Source organism: Tachysurus fulvidraco, chromosome 5 (assembly GCF_022655615.1).
Source record: "Tachysurus fulvidraco isolate hzauxx_2018 chromosome 5, HZAU_PFXX_2.0, whole genome shotgun sequence".
Taxonomy (NCBI): domain Eukaryota; kingdom Metazoa; phylum Chordata; class Actinopteri; order Siluriformes; family Bagridae; genus Tachysurus; species Tachysurus fulvidraco.
The window spans coordinates 9,007,735-9,020,389 of record NC_062522.1 but is presented as its reverse complement, the minus strand read 5'-3'; the positions used below and the strand labels follow the sequence as shown (position 1 = coordinate 9,020,389).

The window sequence follows — 12,655 nt, the reverse complement described above, 5'->3', positions numbered from 1 at the left end:
TCACGGTCATTACTGAATTTTTCATTTACTTCATTTGGCTGCTGCTTTCATCCAAAGCAACTTACAATTAAAACAGGATATAACTGTACATTTAAAAGTTAAAGGCTCTGCTCGCTAACCCAGCAGTACCTGACCACAAATGCTTGGATTTAAACTTATGACCTTCTATTCAAAAGCCTAATGCCTTAAGTATTGAGATACCATCCAAGGAACGCAATGGATGAAGCAGGAATACATGCCGACCGGGTGACCTTTCATACACTTAGTCACACCTTTGGCAAATTTACAGTAGAGCAGCCGTTCGGAATAGCTGTTTGTTTTTAGTACAAGGAAACTCACAAGGAAACATTCTTCTGCTCAGGATTGAACAATCATTCTTTACTAATTTGCTGTTTCTTTCATCCTGATTGAATGGCTGGTCATATTTTTCTGCAGTTATGGATTTGCTTTGGTTTACTCTAAGGCATTCAAATGAAACACCATTTTATGAATACTTCTCTACATTCTAGTCCGTATGTAAAATCGCTCGTACCACTTACGATCTCTTATAAGTCTATACATTGTTTTACGGAGACTCAGGAGCATATACCATTCTTGCAGGATCTGAATGTTTTTTTTTTTTTCTGAACTTACTCGGCATGTAAAAATGGTCTTATTAAGTTTGTTTGTATCCGGCTTGATATCGAGTCAGCAGTGCGAGGCATAGATTTTAGGTTGATCAAGCTGTTGTAAAAGCTATAAAACTTGCCTGTATGATATTTCTTCAATATCCTGCCATCATCACTAAGTGGATCGAGAAAATTGCTGGCAGGAGATAAACTATTATGTCTACTCACAGATGAAGAGAATAACATCTCCATAACAGTGGTGCATGTCAAGGTCTGCGAGATTGGATTGTAAGGGAACAGTCAGTTCTCATAGTCGAAGAAGACCTGATTGACTTTGATCTTTATAGCCATCTCTGAAACTGCAAATCTTGTGGGTGCTGTCAGCTGTGGCGTCTGTGGTATCGGTGGACTGAGGACGGATGAACCAGTGACAAGGATTTTGGCTCTCAAATCTCATCTCGTCCATATGGGCAGAAGACATGTGTGAAGATTGGAATGACTGTTATATGAGGAACGTGTCACAACACACAGTGTATCGCACCTTGTAGCTCAGTCACAGTGCCCATGTTAACACTTATCCACCTTCGAAAGGGCCTACAATAAGCATGCAAGCGTCAGAACCGGAGCTTGGAGGGATGGTATAATTTAGCCTGGGCTGATGAGTCCTGTTTTCTTTACACCACATGCACAGGTAGATGTGTATTGGCACCAGGATATTTTTTTTCCACTAAGGAAAGAATTATGTATATTATCTGTTCCTTCTGATAGAAGCCTTTGTGCAGTCTTTCAGAGGTCTTTTCCTTGTCATAACTGTTTCAATGGCACACAGACAAAAGACAATCAGCACTTTAGCCAGTCGATCATAATGTTTTGGCTCAGCAGTGTACATTACAGTATAGTGAGTTCTTTATTTCCCACACATCCCAATTTAGAAAATTAGGGATTTTATAATAGTGTCAGCTTCAGATGCTCCACAATTGGGATATTGGGATATCTAATGCCCCTTTTCCACCAAAAAGAACCTGGTACTGTTTCAGAGCTAGTGCTGGTGCTGGTTCAAAGAGAGCCATCACAGAGCCGAGTCTGACGTCACTGTATAAGTGTCACGTGTCCCAGCAACTTTAGCGCAGCAGCGGCAAACACAAACACATCAACAATGGCATGCTCATGGCTTTGTGAACCTACATTAACATCCAAACGCGGCGAATAAAACGTGCACGTGCAGCTCCTTGTAATTTGTATAAACGGAGGTTGTTACCGAGAAAGTACATAACATTATTTTATCATTAACACAGAAAAAAGTTAGCCTTAGCATGTAGCTACCTACTATCATGTGTGCTGATAAGTGATTATATTGTGGTAAAGTAAAAGTGTATTAAACATTAGTATACTTAAGGTATATTATCAAAGGTGCTAACAGTAGCCCCGCCCCATTCCCACCCACAGCCCGTAACGCAAGTGGTTCTTAAGTCTAGACCAGCAACGTTTTGGTGCTACTAAAGAACCACTTTTCCTGTTCAGAGCCGGTGCTTTGGCTGTCGAAACAGAAAGAACTGGTTCTAAATTAGGGCTCTGGCTCCGAAAAAGCACTCAAACTGCCTCGGTGGAAAAGGGGCATCATGTACGCTTTTCTGGGTACAAGTATCAAGAATTGTGAGTGCTGCAAATTGTGTCTTTCTATAATAGTAGTCAAGTCACCTCTATATACCTAGCACATTTAAAAGAAAGCTTTTAAAGAAAGAAATTAAACAGAAGAGAGAGAAATGAAAAAAGAACAATACAAGAATAAAGAGATAAATAAAAAAACACAAAGAGAAAAAACCTACATCGATTTATGAACTGCACCAGGCTCTTAGAATAGAAATAACGAATGTATAAGACTCTATAGTTTCTGCTCAGGATTGTAGTATTTAATTGTTCAATGTTCATCATTGCTTTATTATATTAATTTATGGTCATGTGATGTTCAGTTATTTCAGAAGCTAATTATGTACTTTTTAGTACTCTGTATTGTGTGGTTTTTTTTTTTGCTTAATGTCTTTGTGCATGTGTGATTTCACACCCACAGGGGAGAAGAGCAAGTCTGTGGAGTTAGAGGACGTGAAGTTTCATCAGTGTGTGCGGCTCTCTCGCTTTGAGAACGAACGAACCATCTCCTTCATTCCTCCTGATGGAGACAGTGAGCTCATGTCTTACCGCCTCAATACGACCGTGAGCAACTGCATCAAGCTCTATATAACTTTATCACATGCTTTATTTACGTATGCTCCATGCTCATTTTACCCTTAATGTGTTTGCTACAGGTGAAGCCACTCATATGGATTGAAAGTGTGATTGAAAGGTTTTCCCATAGTCGAGTAGAGATCAAAGTTAAGGTACTAGTGTATACACACACACACACACACACACACACACACACACACACACACACACACACACACACATAAACACATAAACACACACACACACACACACACCACACACAAACACACACACAAGTACACAAACAAACACAAACAGACACAAACACACACAAACAAACAAACACACACATACACAAATACACACACATACACACACAAACAAACACAAACACACACACACACACACACACACACACACACTGCTCTCTTCTCTCTTTTCTTCTCTTACAATACATCAATTTGTTTTATCCAAGTCTCAGGATTGTAACTGTACCTTTTAAGAAACAGATGCTTGTCAGTAAGGTTGAACCCTCAAGGGTACTTTTGTCTTTTGGACCTTTACTTTACCTGGGAAAGTACATTTACTGCCAAGACAGATACGAATTTGCCTTCTTTGTTTTACTCTGAAGCGACAAAGCTAAAACAAAACATTAGCATTATATACATGAATATAACATTATTCATTAACATAAACACCTAGTTTGTACACGTGCACTTTATGTGGAACTGTGTGATTGTAGTCCTTAGTTCCATGTTTTTATGTAGCACCAACGTCCTGGACGAACATTGTTTCATTTCACTATGTACTGCACCAGCTATTTATGGTTAAAATGGCAATAAAAAATGATTTGATTTGACTGTATTTCTAGTTTATTCAGCTTTCTATTGCTGATCTTAAATCTAATAATATTATGTTAAGCTGTGCTGGTGTTGTAGCTGTTCTATGTTTACTTCAGCGTGGTGTTCGGTGTCCTCTAGGCCCGTAGCCAGTTTAAAAGCCGCTCCACTGCCAACAACGTGGTTATCCTGGTGCCCGTGCCTAGTGACGCTGACTCACCCAAATTTAAGACCAGCACAGGCCAGGCCAAGTGGGTCCCTGAGAAGAGTGCTGTGGAGTGGACCATCAAATCCTTCCCAGTGAGTGACAGTTTTAACTCATAACCAAATGATTGTATTTAATACTTGTTTATTATTCACTCAGGCCATGTACACATTAACATTGTATTCATATCTACTCATCTTTGTCTTTCTATTCTGAACAAAATGACTAGAATATAAAATCTGGAAACGCTGGAATATAAACATACTTTTAAAAGCTGGGATTTTAGCCAGAATCCCAAAAGAGGCTCAAGCAAGAGAGCCCTGGTCTTGTATTCTCATCTGGAAGGCTGATCTTCATCTCGCACCCGTTCAACCTGAATGACACCGACCTCATGTATACAGAATAAAGCAGGTGTTGCTCACCTCCAGAAGTGCTCAGCTACTGCATGAGGTTTTATCTGTTTGAAAAGGTTGGCTTCGTGTTTCTTGGAGGAAATTCCTCAGCCGTCTCCAGAAGAGACCGGGAGCTTTGTGCGATAACGGAGATGAGTAAGAATTAGCAACGGCTAACCTTAGATAGATAGATGGATGGATGGATGGATGGATGGATGGATGGATGGATGGATAGATAGATAGAAAGATATAAAAGGGCATACTGTCACGAACGTGGGATAAAAACGGACCCCAATGCAGGATGGCGAAATAACAAAAGAACACTAAACATGACACGGACTAGAGACAGGACAAAACAACAGTAGATTCCGCACTGCACAAGGCAACATGGCACACTTAAATAGACAAGGTAATCACAATGGGAAACAGGTGTGTGGAAACGGGAGGAGCAGACACGTGATGAAGAACATAAACACATGCACGTGGCCAAAGTCCGGGCTGAGTCCTGACTTAGAGGTCTTCTCGGGTCTAAAAAAATGTACCCGACCAAAAGTGACCCAAAGCACTTTTTACCCGAACCCGACGTGCATAATTTTTTTTTTTTAATAAAGACCCGACCCGAGACAAACCCGAAAAAATTAGACCCGAGTCCGACCCGATCCGACGGCAATTTTTTTTTTTAACCCGACTGCACCCGAATGTTGCGTAACTCTAACCGCTACAGATTGGATTCAAAATTGATTAACAGGTCTGTTTCAACGAAAATCAGCTTACCGCCAATCACACGATGTCGCAAGCGGTCTTGGCAAACAGAGGAGCGGTTGTAAAAGGACTTGAGTCGATGCACACACACGAGATACATCAGTTCGGGTCTTCTTGGGTCCGTCCCGTAAAAACACATTTATTTTAAATTTCCCGAGACCCGATGCGGCTATTATTATACCCGACCCATGTCCGAGGCACACGTGAAACTTTTAGACCCGAACCCGCTCGGGTCTCGGGTCGGACCTCGGGTTTTCGGATCTAAGTGGACCCGTGAAGACCTCTAGTCCTGACACATACTGTGGAACAACTTTATAGTGAACTTTTTACATAACTTGGTTATAAAGATTAATGCAGCAAAATAATTAAAAACAACTGCAGTAAAGAAATACATACACACCACAGTTTGTTAGTTTCTTTTCATTTTAATCAAGTCAAACGGATTTTACTGTCATTCTTTTGTATAACTTGTCTATCTTTGAACATAATGTTGCACTACATATATATACAGTACAAGACTATAACTGCAAATGCACCACAGTGTAAAACAAGTGTACAGTTACATAACGGACACCGCACACTAACTATATATATGTCGCAGGGTAAAATGTGGTTTAGCGTAAATCTGTAGCAGAAGTGTGTTTTTTTGGCGAAAGTGCAACCGGTGTAATGGCTAATTTGTTCCACATATATACATGTGATATTCTAACTCTCTTTCCTTAAGAAATTAATGCTGAAGGTGTGAGCTGGAAAGCTGCCATGTTCTTTGTTTCATAAAGGTTTATATTACTGTGTACTGTGCCACAGGCCCCATCCTAAATAACTGCACATTCATCACTGGTTTTGTAGTGTTTACAAACGGTGTGTTACACTTGTTGTTACGCTAGAGATGCTCCTGTTACAGACTTGTGTTAAAACTATGCAACACTATACTGAGAAAGAGCTGAACGTGGTTGTGAGTATGAATAAAAACAATACAAACAGGTTGTGTGCAAAAAGCAGGAAAAACTGTTTGGGTAACATCAGGACAGGGAAGAAATGTCCCACTAGCAGCAGGACAGTACAAACGTGTCCCAGCAGCAGCAGGCCGGGGAAAACCACCCCACACTTATATTAGCATTGTAATGTGGACTGTTATAGTGAAACACTTCTTGTTTCCTTATAATATGACATATGAATGGAATGATAATGGTTTTAATCTGTGTTAAGTTGAAATGTCTCAAAATGTGGACATTTGGCGTTTGTCATTTTTTTAACCAGTGCCAGTCCTGACGGAGGCGCGAAAGCCATGCAAATGCTTGCCTGATTAGCATTAAACACTTCAGACATATGGTTTTCGTCAGACGCTGACAGATAGCCTTTAAAAGCTGTGAAGAATGATGCGCAGGGGAACAAGCAGGCACCTGTTAGTTAGTGTCTTAGTATAGAGTGGAGCAATGAGTTACTCATATTAAAGTGTCACATCTTTATTACACTGCAGGGACGAACTGTGAGAATACAGAAGAGCGATGATGCAACCATGTACGGAAGCTTGTTAAGAACCGAGCTTTGGTGTAGTATTCGTAGCAGCCAGAGTGGAAAAAAAGGAGGATGTTGTCACAGTGGGGAATGTAATGGCAATATTATTTTCCAGTTGTGTAGGGAAGACACTATTCATGCAACCTGACTCGTGTCATGTCATTAAAGTCGCATAGATATACAGTATAACCTTAAGCACGTCAGCCTCTCATCTTATAAAAAGTATGGGGAAATAGTAAAGTTTTATGACTGTAGATAGCTGAAGAATGATCAAACAAACAAACAAACAAAAAAGAGTACAAAAATATGTAGTTTTTTTTTTAAGTGCATAAAAGTGCCAAAAGCTTTTAAAACACTAATTGTGACAAATTAGTGGCGTTTAAGTGACATTTAAATATTTCTCCCAGGTTGTCATGGTTACAAGGCAAATTCAAGGTTTCAACAAGCAAGCATGGGACTGACTCTAGCTTCCTGTTCATATACATAGATAAAGATTCATAACGAAGCATTCGCTTTCATTTCCTATGTTTGTCATGTATACATATAGCAAAAATATAAAAAAAAAAAGAAAAAAGGAAAACTTTACATCACATAGAGCACAGGTTTAGCCATGATACAGCATCTTGTATGTTCTTGCTCAAGGGCCCAGCAGCGGCTGTTTGGCGGCGCTGGACCTTAAACCCAGATCCTTAACCATTTGAGCTCCTTAACTGCCCCGTTATCATAGTTACCCTGCACTCAAATTTATTTACTGCAGTCTGCTACAGAATCATTACTCTCTGTAGGCCTTTTCACCCTCGTCTTCAGTGGATGTGGACAAAAAGTGTGTGTGTGTGTGTGTGTATGCAGGGAGGGAAGGAGTACCTAATGAGAGCTCATTTTGGGCTGCCGAGCGTAGAGAGCGATGAACGAGAGGCGAGGAGGCCAATCACAGTGAAGTTTGAGATCCCTTATTTCACAGTGTCCGGTATTCAGGTGAGTTTCACTTTCTAATCTTCATCGTCATACTTTCGCTCTCTCTGCAGGTTGTGTACTGCCCAGTGCTCCCTTTTGTTTTGTTTTGTTTACATCTGTTGCGATTCTCTTCTCGTCTCTGCTCCATCCTATCGTTGACGTATCGTACATCCCGATCGTTCTCTGTTCGGCCCATAATTATTTGTCTATTTACAGAATATTCTCTCGTGTCTTTGTGTCTTATCGTTTGAAATCCTGAAGTATCGTGCGTTTAGTTTGTTAAGCCCAAGCCTTTGTTTTTTTAATTTTTTGATTCTGGTTATGTTTCCTGGTTCAGACCCTTGCCAGGTTGCTCATTTGTTAGTGTGGATTATCCTGGTCTGTTTTTGCCTGGCTGTGTTACTACACATTTTGATAATGATTGAATGATTGCCCTGAAAATTTACACTATGTTACAAATAGGGGGGCATGGTGGCTTAGGGGTTAGCACGTTCACCTCACACCTCCAGGGTTGGGGGTTCGATTCCCGCCTCCACCTTGTGTGTGTGGAGTTTGCATGTTCTCCCCGTGCCTCGGGGGTTTCCTCCGGGTACTCCGGTTTCCTCCCCCGGTCCAAAGACATGCATGGTAGGTTGATTGGCATCTCTGGAATATTGTCCTGAGTGTGTGAGTGAATGAGAGTGTGTGTGCGCCCTGCGATGGGTTGGCACTCCGTCCAGGGTGTATCCTGCCTCGATGCCCGATGACGCCTGAGTGACCCGAGGTAGTTCGGATAAGCGGTAGAAAATGAATGAATGAATGTTATAAACACTTTAATCTCCAAAAACTCATTTAATTCAGTGGCATTTATTTTAAACCTATATTTATACACGCAAAACCTCACAGAATCAACAATGTCCATTTCTATTTCTAGAAGCCTATTATAATTATTAGAAATAATAATAAGATAAGTAAGATAAGTTGCAATGCATTACAAAACCATAAAAGATAGTCTAAACAGTTTAGAACATCAAAATATTAATAAAAAGATGAATTATAATCCTATCAACTTGGGCAGTACGTGTTTATTATAAATGGATTGCGCAGACATTTTAATTTTGCAGTATGGCTTTTGTTGCTTTTCAGCCAGAATCCAGATACAGGAGAGTCTCATATTTTATGCTCAGTTTACAGGTTGGATAAAAAGTAAGTGTCAGGAATCTGGATATGGAGAGTCAGAACATTGAGGATTGGGTGTGTTTATAAACCTCTAAGTGTCTAGGTGTGTCTTTAACCATGTGTTTCATGTCTTTAGGTCCGATACCTAAAGATCATTGAGAAGAGCGGCTATCAGGCATTACCATGGGTGCGATATATTACACAGAGTGGAGGTTAGCCAAACACACACACACACACACAGACAAACATACAGAACTTAGAACTGTCTCTGTCTGAAAGCAGAGAGAGTGAAGGTGAGACACCTTCACACACTCTTTCATTCTCTCTCTCTCTCTCTCTCTCTCTCTCTCTCTCTCTCTCTCTCTCTCTCTCTCTCACTCTCTCTCTCTCACATACACACACACACACACCAAATTTAGAACTTTCTATTTCTGAAAGCAGAGAGAATAAAGGTAAGCCACGCTCACTTTCTGTCTCTATCATTCTCTCTCTCTTCTCACACACACACACTCATATGGCATATAGAAATATCTCTGTTCGTCTTCAAATCTTATATGTGAGACACCATCACTCACTGAGTGCAGAGATCAGTTTTCAGCATTTGCAGGAGCGACACCAGAGGACAGCGACACCCTCACACACACTCAGACACGTGACACTTTCCTCTCTCTTCAGTTATTTATTAGAATTTAGAATTTTTCACAGATCACATTTACACATAGGGATATCATTTATTAGCGTTGTTGACAATTCACGTGATCTTATTTGGCAGATTATCAGCTACGGACAAACTGAAGGGACTTTTCAGAGTGGTTAACACAGGAAGTGCTGACCTTCTGTCTGCCGCTTCTCTGAGGAAGAGAGGCCAAGTCACTGTGGTATTGTTCTCACACAACATTCAAGCAGATACGGCCTATTTCTATTACAATCTGTGTGTGCGTGTTTGTGCCTTTGCTCAGGTATGCCAGTGTGTTAAATTGTGTTATGAACTCTAAACTAACAAAGTAGTCCAACTGATATTAGTCTCATATGGATTTGGACAGTTTATTTTATATTTACTTTGTTAATAAATGTTGTCTGTTACGGTTCCTGCGTGAAGTTGATTTTTTATGTCTCGAACAGTTACATTGATCAGTTTGAGAACTGAATTTTTTGGATACTGTATTAAATATATCATCCATGACCACAGATACAGGATGATGTCAGTTATTATTGCTTTTCTACAGAACATTACTGAGCGATGAAATAAATACCGTGTGCATGAAATCAATCATTAATAAGGCTGTTGGTGGTGTAACTCTATATATTCACTGCACTAGAACTGCAGCCTGGAGGGTTTAGTTCCTACTTAAACACACACACACACACACACACACACACACACACACACACACACACACACACACACACACACACAGAAGCAATGCACAAGATGGATAAAAAATACACAGAGATACACATAAAAAATACATGATGCAATACACATGAAAATAGACAGACATACACACACACACACACACACACACACACACACAAATATACATACATGTACATACAGGAACACACATGAAACATATACAAACATTCTTTGTGCTTTGTGAAAACACACAAATCCTTTTGCTTCTATTTACAATCTCATTTGGAACAACATAACTGCCTGTGAGGACCAAATGTCCTTGTAACCTCCCAAGTCTCATGTGTATATTGTATATTGCTATCTGTTCCTCACAACCGACACACACACACACACACACACACCTACACACACACTCACACAGGTGACAGGCAGACGTTCTGCTTTGTCAGGTGTTACAGTATAAGAACGAAAGTTTATCCAGGAAACTTGAGTCGTGGAGCCGCATACTTTTTTTTTGTTATATAACTACAAACCGTGTTAGTTCAGATGCAATTGAATTATACAACAGTAAAAAAGAATATCAGAGCATATCTAAATCTTGAGATATGATTAATCATATACTTTCTGCCAGTGTCCCTGAAAACCTTATTGCAGAGAAATCGGTAATTCTTCATATTCAGCACTCAGTACATACTTACTGTACTGTATCAGCAAGGCTGGTGTGTATGTGGAATATTACACTCCACTTCTGCAGATGAGGCTGAATACGTATTACATACACTAAGATATACATATAACATAAATTATATATGATTTTTCTCACTAGAGATCCATGACATACAAAGGACGATATACCGGTTGTTCATGGACTCACTCGGTTCTTATTTATTGATAAGAGGTTATACACAGTGAAGGAAGAAAAAGAGGCCTGCTCTTCTGGTGGACCTTTGAACAGTAAACCTTTAGTTCTTGACCCAATGTCACCTTATACAAGCTGATAAACGTAGGATCGAAGGAACCAGAAGGAAAGCACTATCAGTTTGTCGTCGGTCGTCTACAGGCGTCAAGTATTCATCTAATCCATACTGATAATGCTGTAAATCAAATATTTCCTTTTTTTTTTAACTATAAGAAAGAACAAAATCTGACAACTTTATGCACGAGATGATTCGCTCCTGGTTGGAATAATTACACAATGCAAGTGTATATCATATATTTTCTAGCTGCTGTGTTAGTGAGTGTTGCTGCCTACTTTAATACATTAGTACATTAGTAACTTAGCTGTTAATGTAAAAGCTGTTACTTGCTAATTTATATTCAATTAACTTTAGGTCCCTTGTTTACAGATCTGAACTTGGGCAAAGCAGTGAGATGTGAGATAAATGGACTGAAATGATCATAAAGCTTTACCACTAGAACGGCTGTCTGGTAAAATTCTAAATCGAATTATCGGACATTTTAAATCAGTATAAACGAATAGATTGTTTTATCATTACATGTCTGATCTAAAAATGAGTCAGAACTCTGTCGGTTTTCAGTGAGAGACGTGTGTTTTTCCTCTGTTGGTAACCTTACACTGAATTTCAGCAGTTGAAAAGAACACCTTCAAATGTTATAAGCTTATGAACAAGCACTTGGGGCATCTCAAAAATGTTGATATCGACATTTACTTTGAAAACGGAAACCTTTGTTTGCTTTTCAACAAATATATTGCTCTTAGTCGGCTTGTTAAAAAACAGAAATACTTATGAAGCACTACAAATTCTTAAAGCCCTGAGTGTCTACTTTCATAAGAGCCATTACGCCTGACTGTGAAATGTGACATGAGAAAGACATTGTCATCAGTTTTGAACATGGACTTGATGTACTTTTGTTTAAAAGAGTTGTGTCTATTGCCGCTTTTAAACCTCCACTGAAACGACTAATATAAGAACTCTAGTTGTTGCACGGTGGCTTAGTGGTTAGCACGTTCGCCTCACACCTCCAGGGTCGGGGTTCGATTCCCGCCTCCGCCTTGTGTGTGGAGTTTGCATGGTTTCCCCGTGCCTCCTCGGGGGTTTCCTCCGGGTACTCCGGTTTCCTCCCCCGGTCCAAAGACATGCATGGTAGGTTGATTGGCATCTCTGGAAAATTGTCCGTAGTGTGAGTGAATGAAAGTGTGTGTGTGCCCTGCGATGGGTTGGCACTCCGTCCAGGGTGTATCCTGCCTTGGCGTGACCTGAGAAGTTCCAATAAGCAGTAAAAAAAGATGAATCAATTAATTATATATTTAGCATCATAATAACCGATAACTACCGGACATCCTTAGCCAATAGAGCTCGAGCACGAATCCGATCATAAAACAAAGGTCACATGACCCACTGAATATTAACAACATTAGCTATCTGAGGCTGAGATAAAGTTAAACTGTACTAGATAGACAGAAGCCTTTATTTTGTCACATATACATTAGAGCATAGTTAATTTTTTTCTTCACATATCCCAACTTTGGTTGGGGTCAGAGTGCAGGGTCAGTCATCATACAGCGTCCCTGGAGCAGTGAAGGTTAAGGGCCTTGCTCAAGGGCCCAACAGTGGCAGCTTGGCAGAGCTGGGGGTTAAATCCTAATCCACCAATCAACAACCCAGAGCCTTAACCGCTTGAGCCACCACTGTGTCTAC

At 40.1% G+C, this 12,655-nt stretch overlaps 1 protein-coding gene across 1 annotated transcript in view; it reads left to right on the top strand.

Moving 5' to 3' along the window:
• Nucleotides 1–9,726, top strand: part of ap1m3 (adaptor related protein complex 1 subunit mu 3) — a 29,583-nt gene extending 19,857 nt beyond the window's left edge. The window contains exons 7-12 of the mRNA XM_027154482.2: nt 2,677–2,819; nt 2,912–2,983; nt 3,791–3,949; nt 7,376–7,501; nt 8,775–8,850; nt 9,411–9,726. Coding sequence (XP_027010283.2) covers nt 2,677–2,819; nt 2,912–2,983; nt 3,791–3,949; nt 7,376–7,501; nt 8,775–8,850; nt 9,411–9,433 — 599 coding nt within the window. The 3' untranslated portion in view covers nt 9,434–9,726. The remainder of the gene's footprint in view (nt 1–2,676; nt 2,820–2,911; nt 2,984–3,790; nt 3,950–7,375; nt 7,502–8,774; nt 8,851–9,410) is intronic.
• Nucleotides 9,727–12,655: the final 2,929 nt, after the last annotated feature.